A 21,905-nucleotide genomic window follows, 5' to 3' on the forward strand; every position below is an offset into this window, starting at 1 on the left:
CCAAGACTGAAAAGATGGCTCAGTAGTTAAGAGAACCTGCTGCTCAATCATGAGGACAGGAATTTGGATCCCAGCAGCTCACAGACTGCCTGTAACTACAGACGCCCTCATCTGGCTTCTAAGGGGATCTACATGCATATGCTATCTACCCCCAACCCCTGACACACACATACACAAATAAAATCAAAATAAATGTAAAAATCAAAGGAAAAAAAAAAACAAACCAAGCTAATAAACAACCTGGTACTTACCCTGAATATGGAACATTTAAAGCAAATACTTAGATGCAGAGCAACTTTACGGACTATGTGGAGTGGCCCTGGCCTTGGGCAAGGCAGGCTGCGAAGTAACATTGGAGAAGACTGGTCACCGCTTGGCTTAAGTCAGATTGCGCAGGGCACAAAAATAGGGAAGACGGGAATCTCTGAGAGCCTAGAGAAGAGAGAGGAGGCAGGAGGCAGCAAGGGCTAATAACCTGGATTCCAGCTCTGGCTGACTCTGTGTCCTAGACAGGCCTGGTACAGAAGCAGTCTTTGACCACTCAGCAAGATGATCAGAAATGACAGCTGTGCACAAGCAGCAGAAAGTCCTCTGCTACAACTGAGCAGTCTAAACAAATATGAATAAGTAAAATGAAATATATGTATATATACACACACACAGGATCCTGGAACAGAAAGAAGACACTAAATTAGAAGTGAAGGAGGCTGGAAAGATGGCTCAGGTGCTGCGAGCACTAGGTGCTTGCTCTTCTAGAGGACCAGGGTCCTCTAGCACCCACACAACAACTCAAAACCAGTCTTGGGTATGCAGCACTGCCTTCTGGCCTCCACAAGCACCAGGCACACAAGTTATGCATCAATGTGCATGCAGGCAAAACACCCACAAACATAATTTAAAGAAGCTAAGAAAAGAAAAAGTGTGTCCTTTAACTAATAGTAGTTTCTATACAGATGCCATACTATTAATATTAAGATATAAAGAATTGGAAAACTGGGCTGGTGAGATGGCTCAGTGGGTAAGAGCACCAACTGCTCTTCCGAAGGTCATGAGTTCAAATCCCAGCAACCACATGGTGGCTTACAACCACCCGTAATGAGATCTGATGCCCTCTTCCGGTGTGTCTGAAGACAGCTACAGTGTACTTAATTATAATAATAAATAAATCTTTAAAAAAAAAAGAATTGGAAAACTGAGCAGGGCATGGTGGTTTATGGTGTAATAGCAGTATTTGAGAAGCCAAGGAAGGAGAATTTGGGGCAAGATTGGGCTAAATAATGAGGCCTTGTCAAGAGAACACACCCCACTAAGTGATAATAACCTTGGCACGGTGGCACACACCTATAATCTCAGCACTTGGGAGGTAGAGGAAAGACCATCAGGAATTCAAGACCATCCTTGACTACTCAGAAAGTTTGAGGCAAGCCTGGGCTACCTGTTCTACTTCCTAATAAAATTTTGATTGTAAGACTTTGGCACCCTAAGCTCAAGGGGAAGGACCCATCACTATGCGAATTCTTGCTGGAAGAGCCTAATCAAGGCAAGTCCACTGAGCTCGATGGGAAAACAATTTATTTTATTTTTATTTATTTTTTGGGGGGGGGGTTTCGAAACAGGGTTTCTCTGAGTAGCCCTGGTTGTCCTGGAACTCACTCTGTAGATCAGGCTGGCCTCGAACTCAGAAATCCGCCTGCATCTGCCTCCCAAGTGCTGGGATTAAAGGCGTGCACCCCCACCGCCCTGCGAGAACAGCTTCTTATGCACAAGGCCTTGGGCACCACTGTCTCTGGCACCACCACCCAGTAAAGACAAAGAATGGAAAGATGAACAAAGGAAAGAAACAAGATGCATTTTGTTCCTACTAGTGGTTTCACAAAAAGAACACAGCCAATACCAAACAGAGGAAAGTGCCCTGCTTCGCACATAATCAAACAGATGCGAACCAGAGCAACTCCAAGACCTCACTGCTTTGTCTATCAGGTCGGCAGGTCTCATTGTTCTGTTTGCTGTTTGTTCTGTTTTAAGGTTGGGAAATGCCTGGCACTAATACACTGTGGGAAAAATAGACGTTCTCAAATGTTCTTGGTGGGAGTGAAGAATCCCAGTCTTTTTGGTGAGCAACCATCCAATAACTGTCATTTGAAATACAATTATGTTTTAACTCACTGACAAACCCCATGGCTACAGCAGTGGATGAGTATAATTTTGAGGCCTGACAAAGTGCACCCTGTGTGGGAAGATACACAGTCCTTTCAGCTTTTCTTTTCTGTTTTTTGTTTGTTTGTTTGTTTGCTTGCTTGCTTTTTTAAAGGAAAGATTTATTTTTACTTTATGTGCATAGGTGTTTTGCCTGCATGTATGTCTGTGTACCATGTGCACACCAGTTGCCCATGGAAGCCAGAAAAAACAGTACCAAGTTCCCTGGTACTAGAGTTATAGACAGTTGTGAGCAGCCATGTGGGTGATGGAAACTGAACCTGGGTTGTTAAAAGAGCAACCAATGCTCTTAACTGCTTAGCCATCTCACCAGCCTCCCCTTCTCCTTTTTTAAAATGGCACATCTCTATATAGTGCTGACTTCATTTATTAGACTGCTTTGAGTCTGCACTGGTCCTCCTGTCTGCCTCTAAACTGCTGCGATTACAAGGTGTTTGCTACCATGCCCAGATCAATAATTTCTAAAAACCAAAAAATTTATGCATAAAGGGTCATAATAGGAGAGTCAATACATTCATTATAATACACCCACTCTACTATGGGTTTTGGGCTGTTAAAAGCAAACATTTGTATATGTTAACAAGAGAAGATTGCCAGAGTTCTTTCTTTCCTTCTTCCTTTGTTCCTTTCTTTCTTCCTTCCTTCTTTCCTTCCTTTCTTCCTTCCTTCTCTTATGTATATATGAGTACATTGTAGCTGTACTGATAGTTGTGAGCCATCGTGTGGTTGCTAGTAATTTGAATTCAGGACCTCTGCTCACTCTGGTCACTCCAGTCTTCCTCGCTTGCTCCAGCTTAAAGATTTATTTATCATTATATCTAAGTACACTGTAGCTGTCTTCAGACACACCAGAAGAGGGAGGGTGCCAGATCTCATTACAGATGGTTGTGAGTCCACCATATGATTGCTGGGATTTGAACTCAGGACCTTTGGAAGAGCAGTCAGTGCTCTTAACCACTGAGCCATCTCTCCAGCCCGCCAGAGTTCTTTAAAGAAGGAAAAGACAGAACAGCACACAGGAGAAGCAAAGTTCAGAGTGATGTGTATATGACCTCATTCGTGAAATTACACACAGGAACAGTTCCATAGTTTATAGCTCATTGCAAAATTGAATGACAGAAGCCCTTGTTCACAAGAGTTCCCATACAGTAACGAGAGCAAAGCACTGAAGCAAGCCTGGGACCGGTCAGAGCGGGGCTGCTATAGAACAGCACAGGTCGCAAGCCCACGGAGCTAGGGTCTCTTCATACACAGTTAACTCTATTATTTGATTCTGTATTTGCCACTTAGATAGCAGAGTGTTCGCATGATCATTGATGGACATGCACAGAGCAGAAAAACAAAAATGTCACTGGCTATTACCAGCTGAGAACAAATGAGGCAACACTGCTTCTCTTTGGGCCCCTGGCTTACTCCCTAAATAAGCATCGCTTTCTCTAATGTATTGTATTTAGTGTGACACATGCTTGGCAGGGTTGTTATTTAAAATGATCCTCGGAATCATGTGGAAGTGCTGTCTAGGGTTCAGAGAAGGCTTCGGTGTATTAGATACGCTTCCTTCAGGCATGAGTTACCTGTGAGGAACCAACAAAATGCATTCCAGAAGGTAAGACTCAGCAGAAACATGCATAGAACGGCTTCCATACTGGCCAATTGAAAATACTTGTACACCGTGATCCCAGCACTCAGCAGGCAAAGGCACAGAGCAGCTCCAGTTCAAGGCCAGCCTGAGCTACAGAATTGAGACCTTGTCTCAAAATTACTTTTTAATGTTTTTTGAGACAGGGTTTCTCTGTGTACTCTACCAATCCTAGAACTTGCTCTGTAAACCAGACTGGCCTTGAACTCAGTGATCCACCTGCCTCTGCCTTCCAAGTGTGCCACGCACACTCGTCTACTCCAGTCACATCCAAAATATCAGGGATAAAATCCTGATAAAGGATAAGAGGCAATAAGACTTCAAAAAGACTTCTGTGTCTCCTGGATTTCAGACTAGTCGCTGGTATTAGTCTTTCCAATCGTCAACACGGCCTCATAATTAGGCATAAAGGTACCCCAAGAAATGATTTGTAAATGGTTAAGATTGGGCATTGTCTCCTGGCCGATACAATGTTTCCAACTATCTTAGTTTAATATTTTACGTACTAGACAGTAATTGAAGGGTTTCCCTCACTCTAAGACATTAGCTAAAAGTGTTAGGTCAAGACTTCTCTCTGCCTGCCTCCAGCAAGAACCAGAGAATTAGCATAAGAATACCTCAAAGGGAGGGCTCCAACCCTCTTCCTTCTGCTTCACACCTAGCTACCAGACTCTGCTGACCTTGGTGTGGGGGTCACTTGCCTATGTGACTTCAGTCTAGCAGAAGGACTGAGAGAGGAAGAAGGACTTGGACTCACGTGCAGGACTAGCACTAGAACTTAGATGGGCTAGGACTCAGATTCATGTATCTCTCGCAGTTCCCTGGGCCCAGAGCACTTGGGCCCAGGGGATGCAGCACCAGTTCAGAGGAGATAGCTGCTGCTTTAGACCCAGTATGTTTCAGATAGCCTCAGATGTAACTCAACTGTTGAGCTGCCAGATTTACCATCTCTCTTTTACAATGACTGTAAAAGTCTGATGCCATTTCTAAGAAATACATTTAGATCTTATACTTCATGTGTCGTCGTCTCTGTCATCATTTCTTCGCCTACGCCTTGTCGACCTGACTAGGACCCCCGTTTCTCCCACGGGTTGAGGGAGGCCCAGATCGGCCGGCCCGCGGCACAAGTGCTAAGATGAAAGTCATGTGCCACCATTACGATTATTTGCAAACCTTAGTGAAAAATTTTTGTGTGTGCAGGTACATGTGCACTGTAGCGCCTATGTGGCTGTCAGAGAAGTCTTTCCCTTTACCATGTGGGCTCTGGGTATCAAATTCAGGTTACCAAGCTTGGAGGCAAACCTTTACCTGATGAACCATCTCACCAGCCATAATTAATTTTATGACCAGAGATTTTTCAAGACCCTAATTCAAGTTAAGTGTGGTGGTACAAACTTTTAATCCCAGCACTCAGGAGGCAGAGGAAGGCAGATCTGAGTTCCAAGCCAGCCAGGTCTACCTACTGAGTTCCAAGCCAGCCAAGGCTACATAATAAAATATTGTCTTTGGGCTGGAGAGATGGCTCAGTGGTTAAGAGCACTGACTGCTCTTCCAGAGGTCCTGAGTTCAACTCTCAGCAACCACATGGAGGCTCACAACCATCTGTAATGGGGATCCGATGCCCTCTTCTGGTGTGTCTGCAAACAGCAACAGGGTACTCACATACATGAAATAAATAAATAAATAAATAAATAAATAAATAAATAAATAATCTTTTTTTTTTTCGAGATAGGGTTTCTCTGTGTAGCTCTGGCTGTCCTGGAACTCACTCTGTAGTCCAGGCTGGCCTAAAACTCAGAAATCTGCCTGCCTCTGCCTCCCAGTGCTGGGACTAAATGCGTGTCCCACCACTGCCAGGCTCATTTGTTTTTTTGTTTTGTTTTTTGTTTGTTGTTGTTGTTGTTGTTGTTTTTGAGACAGGTTTCTCTATGAAGCCCTGACTGTCCTAAAACTCATGCCACAGACCAGTCTGGCCTTGAACTCAGAGACCCCACTTGCCTCTGCCTCCCCAGTGCTGTGATTAAAGGTGTGCGCCACCACATCTGGCTTATTTTTATTTTTTTATTTACACATATTTGTGTGTATGAGATAGAGGGAGAGTGTTAAGTCATGCATGTGAGTGTGCCCCCAGAAGCCAGAAGAGGGCGTCTGGTCCCCTGGAGCTGAAGGGTCCTCTGGAAATATAGCCTTAAGTGCTGAGCCATCTCTCCAACCCTGCTTTTCCTTTTATATTTTAATGTGCTATTTGATGTTTTTACTCCAAGTGAGCCTTATTTTCTGAAAATAAGAGTGAAAGCATGCATTTATCAAATTCGTTCCGTCTTGTATGTTTAGTGTAACATTAGCCCACCCTTCTCTTCCCTGTTCTTTCCAGAAGAGCTACTTCCAGATGGCTCTTCCTAAACCCCTACTTCCATTGGGTCATTCACCTCCGGAAAGTCTCAGTAGTTCCCCTTCACAGATTTATCAGCTCCAGCTTGCAAAGTCTCATGCAATCAGGTCTCCGTCTTACGACTTCCTATTCTCCACATATAGGGGATCTCTCCATTCCCCCTGTGTTTATTTCCTCCTTCTGCTCAGCCGCTGTGCATGTCTGAGCTCTGCTCATCTCTGTGTCTGCACATTTGCCTGTTGACCTCCAGGACGGGTCCTCCCATCTATCCCTGCCCGTGGTTTAGTTTCACTGGATTCGTTGTAGTCTTTATCGCATCACCCACACCTGCTAGTACACACCTGAACCCTCATCCTAACTTTTCTCATTTCTGAATTCTTCATGAGCTAAGTAAGACACCCGATGAGTGTTATTTTAGAATCTCTAATTGCCCGTGTTCACATATTAAAGGTTAAGTACTTGCTGGCATGGTGATGCCTGCCTTTAATTCCAGTACTTGGAAGGCAGAGGCAGAGGCAGAGGCGGGCAGAACTATGTGAGTCCAAGTCCAGCCTGGTCTATAGAACAAGTTCTAGGATAGCCAGGGCTACACAGAGTCTCAACCCCCACCCACCAAAAGTTAAGCATTTGCTATTTTAATTACAATTCTAATTACTTCATAAGCACTATCTCATTTGATCTTAATGACCTTATAAGGTAGGTAATATTAACCCTATTTTTAAAAATAATTTATTTATTTATTCATTTATTATTTTCATATTTCATGGTTTTTTTTGAGACAGGGTTTCTCTTTGTAGCCCTGGCTATCCTGAAACTTGCTCTGTAGACCAGGCTGGCATTAAACTCACAGAGATCTGCCTGCCTCTGTCTCCCAAATGCTGGAAATTAAAAAGGTGTGTGCAACCACTACCTGGTTTCAATTAATTTTTTGTATGTATAAGAGTTTTGCCTGCATGTATATCTGTGTGCCTGGTGCCCATAGAGGTCAGAAGTTGGCATTAGATCCCCTGGAACAAGAGTTACAGATAGTTAAAAGCTACCAAGTGGGTGCTAGGAATTGAACCCAGGTCCTCTTAACTGCTGAGCCATCTATCTGTCCCAATACCATCTCTGTCCACCCCCTGCCCTCCCTTTTTTTTAAAGATTTATTTATTTATTTTATGGATATGAGTACACACTGTAGCTGTATAGATGGTTGTGAGCCTTCATCTGGTTGTTGGGAATTGACTTTTAGGACCTCTGCTCCCTCCACCCAAAGATTTATTACTATAAATAAGTACACTGTAGCTGTCTTCAGATGCACCAGAGGAGGGTGTCAGATCTCATTACAGGTGGTTGTGAGCCACCATGTAGTTGCTGGGATTTAAACTCAGGACCTGCAGAAGAGCAGTCGGTGCTCTTACCTGCTGAGTCATCTCACCAGCCCCCCCCCCCCCCCCCCCCTTTAAAGACACGGTCTCACTGGCAGCTAGAACTCACTACATAAACGAGGCTCACTTTGAACCTAGAGATCCACCTGCCTCTACCTCCTGAGAGTAAAGTTGTATACTACCATGCCCAGCTGTATTTGTATTAACCCCATTTTTTTTTTTTTTCGATTTTTGAGACAGGGTTTCTCTGTGTATCCCTGGCTGTCCTGGAATTCACTCTGTAGACCAGGCTGGCCTCGAACTAAGAAATCCGCCTGCCTCTGCCTCCCAAGTGCTGAGACTAAAGGTGTGTGCCACCACCGCCCAGCTATTAATCCCATTTTAATCCCAGCACTTGGGAGGCAGAGGCAGGTGGATTTCTGAGTTCGAGACCAGCCTGGTCTACAGAGTGAGTTCCAGGGATAGCCAGGGCTATACAGAGAAACCCTGTCTCAAAAAAAAAAAAAAAAAGAGAGAGAGAAGAAACTTGTCTGTCTATATGTATGTGTGTATGTTTGTACTTATGATGCTAAGATTGAACCTAGAGCCTTGTACATGGTAGGCAGGTTCTCTGTCATTTGATCTCAACAGCAGGTCATTCTTCAGTGACAGGTACAGTGATAGGACAAGGCAATCAGAAGATAAGGAGATAGATAAATCTGGAATGAGAGGTCTTGCACAAGCTATGTCTTATACCAAGCAAGCTTACTGAGAAGTAAAGCACCTTATATACTAATATACTATTTACAGCTGAGAAGTGGGGCAGAGCCAGCAGCAACTATCATATAATGGGATCAAGTCAGAGGGAAGTTAAACAGTGTTCCACAAATGGAACATGGGATATCTCAAGAACATTACAGACTGAGCCCACTGCAGCCTTGGGACTGATAGCCATAGCCCTATACAGTGGGAAGCCTGTGTTCTGAAGACACGGCAACCCCAAGGCCCTGGCCCCAGGCCATTAGGTTCAGCCAGGAATAGCCCTCCATAAATCAGGGCCTCAGGGAAAGCCTGAATTAGCCCCACCTGAAACAGTCTTGGAACTACACCCCCAGGCCCTAGGCAAAGGCAGGTGCGGTGAAGTGTCCTGCCCCAGGTCATACAGAGAAGGGCAGTATTCTTACAGTCTGGCTCTAGAATCTGCTTTTAGCCACACACCCTTCTGCCCCTTAATTGCTCAAGTAAATTCATTATGTGGTGAGTTCTGGAGGGAGGAGGTTAATTTCTCCTTTCAAGAACCCCCTATCATCCTTAAGAAAACCTTATCAACTGCCTAGACTTCCCTGGGCCTCATTTTTATGGCCGGTTGACATGACACTCCTAGTCCTTCCAGTGAACTTAGGACTGAGAAGCTGGGCAATGAGGAGCAGTGGTAGTGTATGACTAGCATGTGTGACACCCAGGGCTGGGTCACCAGCATAAAGGAAAGGAAGAGGGAGATGGAGAAAAGAAGTATGCAGTAAGCATGGTCCTCTTGAACACTGTTCTTCTCTTCTGGTACACCCCCTCTCTCACACAGAGGAACAGAGATAAACCCTGGGTTCCCTATTGCCTCTGGCTCTTTAAAAACCTAGAGCCTACAGCGAGCTCTATGGCCACAAGAGGGCGAGAGGGACAGAAACTAGAGTGAAATGAGAGATGTGGGATGTTTTGTTCATTTGTTCATTTATCCTATATCAGCTTTCTCTACCTTGCATCAGGGGGTTCTGGGATGCGGCGTGGAAATGCTCACTTTCAAACATCATACAGAGCTTGAATCCAGCCCTACCACTTAGCATGAAGAGGGCAGAGCATGAGCCAGTTCTCTCCTTCCACCGTGTATGCTTAAGTGTGTGTGTGTGTGTGTGTGTGTGTGTGTGTGTGTGTGTGTGTCCTGGGGTTGACTCAGGCTATTGGACTTGGTGGCAAGTGCCTTTACCCACTGAGCCATCTTACTGGGCCCTACTAAGTGACTTTAAACAAGTTGCTGAAGCTGCTGAGCTACATCCAGGCCTCTGACTGTAGCTAAACAGCAGTGGCCAACACTGAGCACACAGTGTATGGTGAGCAGAGTTCTAGCAAACTGTCTAAGCAGATGTGCAATTTTCATGGCTGTATGAGCAGGGGCTCCTATTGTCTTCATTTTACAGATAAACTGAGCAATATGACGGTGAAGTAACGTAGCTACTAGTGACATCTAGCTTGTAAGGAACAATCTGTTCAAATTTAGTGCACTATCACAAAGATAAAAAGAAGTAATATGTATACAATGTCTCATAGGAGGGCATTCTACAAACATCCCAGGCATAAGAAGCCATTCTGTAAACCCTATTAAGATTAGGTTTGGACATATTAATATGAAAATCTAGTAAAAAATAGTTTAGGGAGTGGAGAGGTGGCTCAGTGGTTAAAAGCACTATTCTTCCTGTGGACTCAGGTTCACTTCTCAGCACCCACATGACAGCTGTAACTCCAATTCCAGAGGAGGTGACCTTTCTTCTTCTTGGGCACCAGGCTCACACATAGTGTACAGACTTGTATGCTGACAAAACACCAAGCCCCTAAAAATAAAAACAAAAGAAACAACCTGTTGGTTGGAGTTCTCCTTACTCCTTGCTCTGGGGTAAGGACTGTCTTTGTATTATTCAAATGTTGATTTCTGTACTGGCAGAGTGGAGTGCAGGCCAGACTTTGGTATTGTTATTTGTATGAAACATCACCTGTCTCAGTGTTTTGTAAACATTCTTCTCCATCACCCTAGTTGGTCGATAAATAGCTGATCAACCAATTAGCTGGGTAGAAGAGAACAGGTGGGACTTCTTCTTATTGGGGAGGGAGGAGTCCTCCCAGGGAAACCAGAGAGAGAGAGAGAGAGAGAGAGAGAGAGAGAGAGAGAGAGAGAGAGAGAGAGAGAGAGAGAGACAGAGAGACAGAGACAGAGACAGAGACAGAGACAGAGATAGAGACAGAGAAAGACACAGACACAGAAAGAGACAGAGAGAGACTTGTTAATAAAAATACCAGATCTCTGTGTCAGTTATTCAGGAGCTAGAACAGGCAAGAGCAGGAGTAGAAATGCCCTGCAGTTATTTGCGTACAAAGGGGGGGGGACAGAAAAAAAAACAAGGAATTACAGTAACAACTACTTCCACTAGTAACAATTCCCACTTGTTAGTTATTATTTTATTTATTATTATTTTACAAAATTAAAGAATAAAGTTTGATGGGGCTGGCGAGATGGCTCAGCGGGTAAGAGCACTGACTGCTCTTCCAAAGGTCCCGAGTTCGGATCCCAGCAACCACATGGTGGCTCACAACCACCCATAATGAGATGGGACGCCCTCTTCTGGTGCGTCTGCAGACAGCTGCAGAAAGACACTGGAGCAAGTGGGGCCGGCAGAGGTCCTGAGATCAACAGCAGCCACACACATGATGGCTCACAGTCATCTGTACAGCTACAATGTACTCATACACATAAAAATGAAATAAAATAAATCTTAAAAAAAAAAAAGAATAAAGTTTGAAACAGGCAAGTCAAGCAAGACTGGTTCCATGTCACTAGGGACTCAGGCTCCTTCTAGTTCCTTGTTTTAGCTCACTCACAACTGCCAAGATTGGCAACTCCAGGTCTTATAACCAACCACCTTCTGGAAGGCAGAAAGGAGGAGGCAAAGCTAGAAGGGGAGGCTTCTGAGCAGTCAGCCTTTCTTTCTCCTTTGAGACAGGTTTACTATGTAGACCAGGCTACTCATCAGGGTAGATCCCCCTGCTCTTGCCTCCCAGTGCTGGGATTTAAAATGTGTATCCCCAGGATGAGCAAATCAGCCTTTTACAGTTTTCCAAGTGTTCCCACCCATCTCCCCTTGTTACTCCCAACTACAGTGGAGTCTAAGACATAACGGTGTTTCCAAAGCAACAACACCACTCCCAGTAACACGCGGGAGCTAAATTATTAAGAAAGCAAGAGGGTCTGGAGAGACGGCTCAGGACTTAAAAAGCACTGGCCGACCTTGCAGAGGACCAGTGTTCAATTCCCAGAACCATCCCTAACTCCAGTTCCAGAGGCTCTGACGCCCTTCTCTGGTCTTCTCCGGCAGTGCATGTACATGGTGCACAGCACAGACAAAGGCAAAACGCTCATGTGCATAAAATAAAAATAAAAGAAAGCATCAAAGGCACATTGAGCAGGCAGTCAACCAGCAGCCTCCCTTCTCTAGACCCTGAGATATCTTACTCTGTCTCACACTTACATTAAAGAATCATCATTTGACAGTCTTGCTGAGGTCTAGCTTGGGTTTCTTCTGCTTTTCTCTTTTTGTACTACATTCTTCAAGCTCTTGATCCTCAGACAGGAAAGCAGCAGGAAATAAAGATTCTATCCTACTAGCAGCACCAAACTTGAAAACTATTCTTCCATTCACTTATCACTACTCAGTATTCACTAGGTACCAAATATTGGCCACAAGCATGAAGCGCTTTAAAGATTGCTTTCTTTTTTTTTAAAGATTTACTCCATTGTTTACTTATGTGTATGTGTGTGCTTGCAGAGGCCAGAAGAGAGAGTAACAGTAACAGGCATTTGTCAGCAGCCAGAAGTGAGTGCTGGGACCTAACCTTGGGCCCTCTCAGAAGAGTAGCAAGTGTGGTGCCTCTCTCCAGCTCCGATTTATTTTTATTGTGTGTGTGTGTGTAAGTGCCTGCATGTGCATATGTATACCTCATAGGTGCTTGGTACCAGTAGAATCCAGAAGAGGTTGATGTCAGGGGTGTTCCTCAGTTGGTCCCTACCTTTTATGTTGAGAGATGGTAGCTCCCTTGAACTTAGAGAGCACTTATTCAGGCAGGCTAGTTAGTCATTTTGGTTTGGAGAACTCCTGTCTCCACCTTCAAGGCTCTAGTGTTACAAGTAGGTCAGCATACTACCCAGCATTTATGTGAATACTGACAACCTCAGCTCTGGTGCTGAGCCATCACTCCAGTCCCAGGAAATACATGTATATGATACACAAATCAAATCATATATGTGTATACACACATATGATACATACACATATATAATGTATGTATCATGTGAATATATGTGTGTGTGTATGTGTATCATATGTGTGTGTGATCTTATAATGTATTCCACCCTGGCTTCCAACTCTTTATGAAACTTCCGGTCCTCCTGTCTCTACCTTCCTTAGTGCTAAAATTACAGATACATACCACCTTGTCCTGTTTTTGTAGTGCTCAGGATCAAACCCAAGGCTCTGTTCATGGTATGCAAATACTAGACCAACATGGTATATCTATACATGCAGTCAAAACGCCTATACACTCACCAGGCAGTGGTGGCACATGCTGTTAATCTCAGTACCCGCAGACTCAGACAGATCTCTATGAGTTCAAACTAGCCTGGTCTACAGAGTGAATTCCAGGACAGCCAGGGATATACAGAGAAACCTGTCTTGAAAAACAAAAAACAAACAAAACAAAAACAAACAATAGTAACAGCAACAAAACATAACAAAAAACACCTATACATAAACTAAAAGGGGGAATAAGGAAACAAACAACACAAGTCTCTAAACTCTAAAGTCTAAGCCCACCCCCAGTGACTTCCCCCAGCAAAACCACACCTCCTAAATGTCCCCCAAACAGCACTAGGACTGCGGACCAAGTATTCAAATGCCTGAGACTACAGGAGACACCCATCATTTAAGCCACCACATTCTGTTTCCTGGGCTCCATGATCTTGTGGCCATATCATATTGCACAATACAGTTAGTCCAATTTCAAAATTTCCCTAGTCTCTTACAGTTTTAATACTGTTTAAAAATCCAAAGTCTCTATTGAGATTCGGGGCAATCTTTTTTGTTTCTTTGTTTTGGGTTTTTTGTTTTTGTTTTTGTTTGTTTGTTTTTTTGGTTTTTCGAGACAGGGTTTCTCTGTGTAGCCCTGGCTTTTCTGGAACTCACTCTGTAGACCAGGCTGGCCTCGAACTCAGAAATTCGCCTGCCTCTGCCTCCCAAGTGCTGGGATTAAAGGCGTGTGCCACCACCACCCGGCTCAGAGCAATCTCTTAATTATAACTCCCTGTAAAACAGAAAAAGTAAATTATATACTTCCAACACACAATAATACAGAATCTACATTATCATGCTCAAAGGAATGGATGGTAGCATAGTGGGAAAACCCTAGACCAAAGTAAACCCCAAAACCCACAAGGCAAACACAGAGTCTGGTGTCAAAGGCTTAGATGGCTCTGCCCCATCATTGGTACTGCCCCATCATTCCCCACTTTTAAACAGCACTGAGCCTCTAAAATGGCAGCAAGATGTTTCTCCTTCCCTAGATGCACCTGAGAATGCTTTTCTCACCTTTCCTATAAAGTACCTGGTCATACATTCTTGCTGCTACAATTCTCCTGGCCAAGTGAACCTTGCTACCTAGATCCTCCTAGGCTTCTCCTCCTCCATGTTCCCATTTCACCTCTCAGAGTCCATGAAATAGTCATGCAGAGGCCAGTTGGCTCTCTGTCCAATCCACAAGTATCTCGTGTCTCCATCTGGCTGATTTTTCTTTTTTTTTAGATTTTATTTATTTATTTTATATATACGATGAGTACACTGTAGCTGTCTTCAGACACACCAGAAGAGGGCATCAGATCCCATTACAGATGGTTGTGAGCTACCATGTGGTTGCTGGGATTTGAACTTGGAACCTTTGGAAGAGCAGTCAGTGCTCTTACTCACTCAGCTATCTCACCAACCCCCCAAATCAAATCTTAATTCTAACAAAAGGTCAACGTTTTCTCTTTTATTTTGTATATATTTTAAATGTATTATTCATTTATTAATGTAGTGTGTATAATGGGTTCCTGAAATTGAGCTCAAATCAGCAAGCTTGGCATCAAGTACTTTTACTTCAGAGCTATCTCACCAGGCCCTCCTACTTTTTAAATGAAGAACTTTGAGCACAGAAGTTGGTGACTAAAGTACACATTTTGTAATCTATTTACATCTCTGCATTCAAGGGCAGCCCCGGGCACATAACAAGGTCCTGGATGGCCAGGGCTATAAATTGTGAGACCCTGTCTCAAAACGCCTATATAGATGACGATGGCTTTCAGCTGCATGGTTGGCACTTTCATGAAAAGGAATACGACTTCAAAGCTAACCAGACCTGCACACTGTCCTCTCACTTTGAGACTTACAGGGCTATAGGTTTAGTTCACTTTCGACTTGATTAACTACTCTGGAAATGGAGCAGCTTAGTAACTGAGGATCGTCCCAGGGATAGCGCTAACACACCGAAGTCTGTGAGGCTCAGCTGGGAGATGACTCAGTGAGTAAAGTAAGAACTTGTTGCTGTGCACAGCTCTGGAATCCCAGCACTCCGGAGGCTGGAGTGAGGCAGGAGAATTTTGAGCTTGGACTTTGTGGCTAGACCCCGTCTTTTAAAAATAAAACAAGGGGTAGGTACATAGCCATAGCTTGGTGATAAAGCACACGCAAGGCCTTGAGTTCAGTGCTCAATTAAAAAAAAAAAAAAAAAAAAAGCCTTGAAGCTCTTCAGAAGCTGTGATTTCATTGTTGGCAAATGGCACAGCATGTTTTCAGTCTGGGCTTCGGGCGCCTGAGCAGAAGGAAGTCCGTTCAGCGCCCATGGACAGTTTGATCTGAACACCTGCATGCCTTTGAACATGTCAGCGCTTCTCTTGAATTAGTCCCCTGCAGTTCACAGGCACTGTGCTCAGCTGTCACGTCATATCAGTAAGAAAGTACAATCTTGTGAGCCAGTAGGGGTCTGGCACATTCTACCTCTCAGAACCTTTTTTAATTAATTCACTAAAGTCTTAATCTAAGTGAACAGCTCAGTAAATCTCTTCAACAGGTTTCCACTGGTTAGCTGACAGATGAAAATAAACAGCTCTCCAAGTTGGTCTTTCCCACACACCCTAGAAACTCTATACAACTCAAGGCTGAGACTCAGAAAGAAATCCAGACTTAATTCCTCCAGCAAATCACGTGACTTGCAAGCCTCCCGGCAAGTATTTTCCATTACAAGATGGAATGGAAGCTGAGGCTCTAATCGCTTTTGACATCAATAACTTGAATAAGTTGTAGAAATTCTTTTTCCCTTGATCTTCTTCAAGTGAGCTTAACCTTCCCGTATTTAGATAAATTTCACAGGTTCTATACAGACAAGAGGGGAGGTACTACTTGCAGATTAGACCCACTCCTTCCCCCTAAAATGTTTAAGTGAGCCACATTGCTAGGTCAAGAGGGCCCATATCTGAAAAAGAAATGCAGGGCGGTTGTCACCATGCTGGAGACTCATTAGTGAAATGGCTACTGTGCTAGTGGGTCCCCATTCTCAAGTTCCCTCTCTGTGTAGAGTCTCCTGTATGGAACCTTCACCCATCCAAACCAGTATTTATTATTTTACATACACAGAACATTTGGGAAGACATCAATATAAATAATAGCAGCGAATGTCATTAAATTAATATGGACTATTTCCTAGACTTTTAAAAATACACCGGAATGAGAAGAACTCCATTTCACTAAAGAATAAAACTAGAACTTTCTAATTTACAAAGGTCAGGCATATACCATGGCAGGGAGTGTAAGTACATGAAATCCTAATGCTGTTTCTAATGCAGTGAACAAGTATGTCAGATTGTTTAATCTGGAGTACCTAACAGCATCCTGAATTGCTAACAGTATCCTAACAGCGCATAAATGTCTGCTGATATTGTCGACCAGCAGAACGAGGGTATTTTCTGCTACACTAAGACAGCAGGAACCATGCCACTTTTTTTTTTTTTTTTGCAAGAAAGTAAATATTCTAAATCTGAATGTAAATTACTTATCAGTAAAAAATTTTAAATTGATCTGGGCTACACCCGGCTGAACTAGTTGTAAAACCTTACACTTGGAAACAAGTATATGAGAAACCCAAGTCCATCACCCACGGTTATTACTTCCCAGGTGATGTTCTGGGGGTGCAACTCCATTTGGGGAAATTGCCACCACACCAAAATCTTATTCTGGTGTCATAGGTGGGCAGACCTCAGGGCAGGCCAGCCTGGTCTGAGGGCCTGTCAAGATGTAATTTGCATGCAAATTAGTTTGTGAGAGAAAGAGAAAAATCTATATTCTACATATTGTTTTTCTCCAAGTCACCTCATTTTCTGTACTCCTACTGTGGTTCCGTTCACACAGTCTAAGGCCCGGAGAGCATGAAGTGGAAATGATCATAAGAAAAGATTGTCCTGGCAAAGCCCAGGCTGCAGATTCCCGCCGCCCTCTCTGCCCCGTGCCTGGGTGTGGGGTCCACGGAGCAGCGCCGGGCGGACGCCAGGACTACCGCCCCGCCCCACCGGCCTCGGGCAGCGCCCGCACCGCAGGCACGTCAGACGCCCTCTTTTTCCCTGAAAACTTTCTAGACGGTAGGGACTATTTTCTTCCTATGTAACCTTCCACCAAACTGGAGGGAAAAGTTACCCGAGGCTGGAGCGGGTCTGGGGTCTGGGGGGTGGGGGACCAAGGCGGGGGAGGGGGACCCGCGAGAGCCGGTCTTTGAAAAACAGTGCTCTCTCTATTCTGTGAAGAGCCAGAGTTGGGATTGTTGGTTTAATTATTAAATGTTCGCGTTGATGCTAAACATTTAAGATATGTTAAAGGATATTGATGGAGGGTAGATTCCGCTAGACAAATGGTTGTCTTTTAAGACTTGCAGGTCTAATGTTGTCAAGCCCTGCTTTCAAGTCCTTAGTTTTAACCGATAGGGAAAGCCAGGTCTCCAAAGAATGGAATCTTGAATCCTTAAGACAAATGTCACATCTAACGCTGCCCTTTCAGGCATTGCTAAATTGTCTCCATATTGTGGGTGGGTACACCTGCAGAGATATTTAATGATTAAGAAACTCCATTGGACCTGCGTTTGTCAAAATAGGTGTCAAAATCAGCTTGATTAGGAGTGCTAGGAACAGAGGGAGGAGAGGATAAAAGAAAGATTACATATTTAGGATCAGTGCTTTTTCATGAAACCTGAATCGAGAAATCATGAAAATATGGAGTGAGTGCTGTGTGTATGGAATCAAGATGGAGAATACAGTAATAACAATAATAATTTCTTTTGCAGTTCTGACCTTGAACCAAGGTCTTTACACATTCCAGGCAAGTGTCCCATCCTGAACTGTATCCCCAGCCCTAGAGTACATGTCTGACTGTGAATTGCTGCTTTTAAAAAAAAAAGTCTGAAAACCACGGCGCTACACAGTGCACTTAATATTTTTAGGATGCTTAGATTTGAAAGGTTTGAAAAGACATAATTTATTTCTCTGCTTAGACAGTGTTTCATTTTAAGAACAGTACAGACTTAATTATCTTGCCTATCGTCTTCCCATCTCAACATTTGCTCTGAATATTTTGTGAATAATTTCTTTCTGTAAAGCTATTATTTCAGTTAGGAAGACTATAAATTGAAATCGGAAGGCATTTCTGCCAAGCTCCCCACTTTTCTCTAGCTCTTCTATCACATCACTGGGCCATGGACACATACAAATGAGTCCAAACCCACACCCACACCTCTACCCATGCAGCCTCAGAGAAGCCTGGGCTGTGCTATCATCGGATCAAATACCGTGTGAATATATCTCAGTTGTTTTATTAGTATTATTATTTAGTTTCATTTTATTTTTTTGAAACAAGGTCTCAAGTAGCTGAGGCTAGTCTCAAGTTTGCTAAATAGCCAAGGATGACCTTGAACTCCTGATTCTCATGCTTCTACCTTCTGAGTGCTGGGATTACAGGTGTGTGCCACCATGCCTGTGCGTGGATGCTGGAATTGAACTCGGGAGGTTTCTGCATGCTAAGTAAGTACTCTATTAACTACCATACATCTCTATCCCTATTTTTTTTTTAATTTTTTTTTTAAGATTTATTTATTTATTATATGTAAGTACACTGTAGCTGTCTTCAGACAGCACCAGAAGAGGGCATCAGATCTCATTATGGGTGGTTGTGAGCCACCATGTGGTTGCTGGGATTTGAACTCATTACCTTCCGAAGAGCAGTCAGTGCTCTTCCCCACTGAGCTATCTCACCAGCCCCCCTCTATCCCTATTTTAAAATGTATTTTATGTGTGTCTTTCCTGCACACACACACGCACACACACACACACCACACACAGAGAGACACACACATCTAATACCCACAAAAGTTAGAAGAGGGGATTAAACCCCTTGGAACTATTACAGACAGTTGTTATCTATCATGTGGGTGCTGGAAATTGAACTCTCTGGAAGAGCAATCAGTGCTCTTAATCGCTGAGCCATCTCTTTAGCCCCCAACAATGCTTTTTTTTTTATAGAGAAATATTTAAAATAAAATTAAATAAAATGGGGGCTGGCAAGATGGCTCAGCCACTCAGAGCAGTCACTGCTTTTACAGAGGACTAGAGCTCAGTTCCCAGTGCCCTTGTCAGACAGCCCACAGCCTCTGTAACTCCAGCTGCAGGGACATTGTTGCCACCTTCTGGCCTCAGCAGGCACCTGCCTGTATGAGGCATACACTCACATAGAACCACATACAAACGAATACTCACAAATAGAAAATAATTTTAAAAGTATTAAAAGGGACATTAAAACAGTAACAAATTATGCCTAAGGGCCAAACATCTGTGACCAAATGTGAGCTTTCTCCTCTCCCAGCTACAGTTTGTAAACCTACAATTTTCTAGGAATCTAAGAAACTCCTCTAACAGTAACATTAAAGTCTTGACCTCCTGGTACAACTTTTGTGACCTATGGGCTTTTAAAAAATTATTTAAAAATTATTTTAAATTGTGTATAACTGTGTGGGCATGTGCACAGGAGTACCAGTGACCTTAGAGGCCAGACTCATTGGATCTCCTGGAACTAGAGTCATAGGCAGTTGTGAGGCCCCCCCTGTAGGTTCTGTGAATTGGCCCCTGGTCTTCTAAAAGATCAGTATCCGCTCTTAACTGCTAAGCTGTCTCTCTAGCCCACACCCTATGGTTTTGATTTATTAGACTGCAATCCTATTGAACTCACCTCAAGACCACACTATAGACCTTGTTATAAAAAAAAAAAATAGTTTCTTAGCAAGCTATTGAGAGGTCACTGGAAATACACACACACACACACACACACACACACACACACACACACACACATCTGCTGAGACTTCTTATTAAGTACCTTTCTTGAGAAGCCCACACCATGGCTGGGTATGTACTAATCATTCCCTGAGCATCTTAATATCTATTAGCTCCTCTACTAAAATTTATGTTAAAATCTCTTCTTAATAAATTCTGTCTCGGGGTGGTGACCAGTGTACTTTCCACGCAAACCTAGTGACTTGAGTTGACTACTCCATAGTGTTATCCTCTGACCCCCACATGTGCACAATGGCATGTGCACACACACTCAGAATAAGAATTAGAAAGCTGTGTTTTATATTTACCTGGCAGGGGAGACACCATGATCAGGAAGGTGGTTTTCCCAGGTCGAGGCTCACCCATTGCACTTGGGGTGTGCTGACCCCTGCGATTTCCCCAAATGCGGGGGAAACTCGACTGCATAATTTGTGATAGTGGGGGACTGCGTTGGCGCTCTCCCCGGGGCGGGAGGCAGGGAAGCTGTGTTTTGTACTGGCATCTCCTGACGTTCTTTTCTGTGGGGCAGGCAGTCCTGGCTTCCCCTGAGTAGAGAGGTCTCAGAAATGAGCTTCTCATTTTTCTGCACATAGTGTCATGATGTGTCTCTGGCCCCTACTCCACTGTTGCTGGCAGGTTCTCAAATCTCACCCTCCTGTGTGGGGACGTGGAGTTTGGGGTGCTTGAATTTGACTCAGTCCCTTCTCAGCTAGGGGAACTCAGTGTTGTGCTAAGCTGGCCTGTGGTTTGGGACTGAAGTTTCTACCTTTACAACCACAGCCGCCACCACCCCCGCCCCACCCACCCTTGACTTACACACACTCACTGGGCTGATCATTTGGGTCAGAAGACCCATGCTCACGTGTGGATTGGTAGACAGCTACCTATCCCACTTGTCAATAGTGGGTCAGTGGCCTGCCAATAATCTTAAATGATAATGATAACAACACAATATTCTTATTTGTTTTGATAGTTAAATTTTAATCGATACTTTTCTGTACTCATATTGTACATGCTCTAAGTCAATGCATTTGCCTAATGGCTGCCTCCTGTGGAAACTGGCCTGGATACGTTGAGGTAATAAACAGTGGGTCAGGCAGGGGTTGACTTCAGAAATCTCTGGGTACACAGACATGTGGGTAAGAACTGAATGCTAAGCCTGAGTTTTGCTCCCAAATACCCACTCCCTAAAATACGGTTTGGCATCTGTGAGGGTGTTCGGAGAACACAAAGTCTTGCCTTGTTAACTGGTGTTTGGGACACACCAGGTGGACTCCACAGGTCTCCGTGAACAGTGTGGGTATACTGTTCAGAGTGTTATACACATTTGTGCCTTAGCAGGGTGTGCGGTACTCTCCTACAATGCCCATTCTTTAGGAGGATCTCAAGGCCAAGGTCAGACTGGGCTACATAACAAGGCCTTATCTCAAAAGAGAAAAAGCAAACTGGAGAACTGACATCTGATTTTGCTCCCACTTGCCCAGCACTGTGTTTTGTCATAGGCCAAGGCTGCTACTCGATTAGTTGGGAGTAAACCTGAATAGTAGATCCTGGACCTTGAAATATGGTTGTCAAGGGGTAGTCACTGTGTAAAGGGAAAGATGGGAAGGGGAGAATTCGAGAACAATTAGAAATGTAATTTGAAAACTTCCTGTTTTGTCGTTTCTTTTCTGAAAGAATGACTATCCTTGGTTGGCTCATGACATTATCAGCCTAGAGAAATGACAAGATGTAACAGAGAGAATGCAGGACATTGGTGACACTCACGATAGGGGTTCACAGCCACACAAGAACTTTATAACTCACTCCAGTTGTGAGGAATTGAACTCTGAGGACTTAACTCAGGTAATCATGCTGCAGAGCTGAGAAGTTATGGTTCCTTTATCTGATTGCCAGGCCATAAAACCCGCTGCTCACTGCTGAAAGAGCATGAAGAGAGAGCTGGAAGTGGGGAGACCAGTGTTTTCTAGCTTGGGGATAGGGGTGAAGGGTAGGGGGTCGGGTCATAAGCAGGAGAAAATAAGAGAAAAAGAGAAACAGAAGCGTGTTATGTTTAAAACATTGTGTCAGTGTGTGTGCCAGTGTGTGTGCCAGTGT

General features: G+C 43.9%; 1 protein-coding gene and 1 non-coding gene across 4 annotated transcripts in view; both read left to right on the top strand.

Annotated features, from left to right (window-relative positions):
• Window positions 1-16,946: 16,946 nt before the first annotated feature.
• Pogz (pogo transposable element derived with ZNF domain) overlaps window positions 16,947-21,905 on the top strand; it is a 60,668-nt gene continuing 55,709 nt past the window's right edge. For 2 of the 3 annotated variants that reach the window (XM_031374732.1, XM_031374733.1), the window contains exons 1-2: window positions 16,947-17,075; window positions 18,340-18,503. In XM_031374732.1, the coding sequence (XP_031230592.1) occupies window positions 18,409-18,503 (95 nt within the window). In that variant the 5' untranslated portion in view covers window positions 16,947-17,075; window positions 18,340-18,408. The remainder of the gene's footprint in view (window positions 17,076-18,339; window positions 18,504-21,905) is intronic. The other variant, XM_031374729.1, reaches the window with a different exon arrangement.
• Window positions 20,109-20,274, top strand: LOC116094624. Its single transcript, XR_004120242.1, has one exon. It is a non-coding gene; the product is annotated as a U1 spliceosomal RNA (small nuclear RNA).

The sequence above is a fragment of the Mastomys coucha genome, unplaced genomic scaffold, assembly GCF_008632895.1.
Source record: "Mastomys coucha isolate ucsf_1 unplaced genomic scaffold, UCSF_Mcou_1 pScaffold16, whole genome shotgun sequence".
Classification (NCBI taxonomy): domain Eukaryota; kingdom Metazoa; phylum Chordata; class Mammalia; order Rodentia; family Muridae; genus Mastomys; species Mastomys coucha.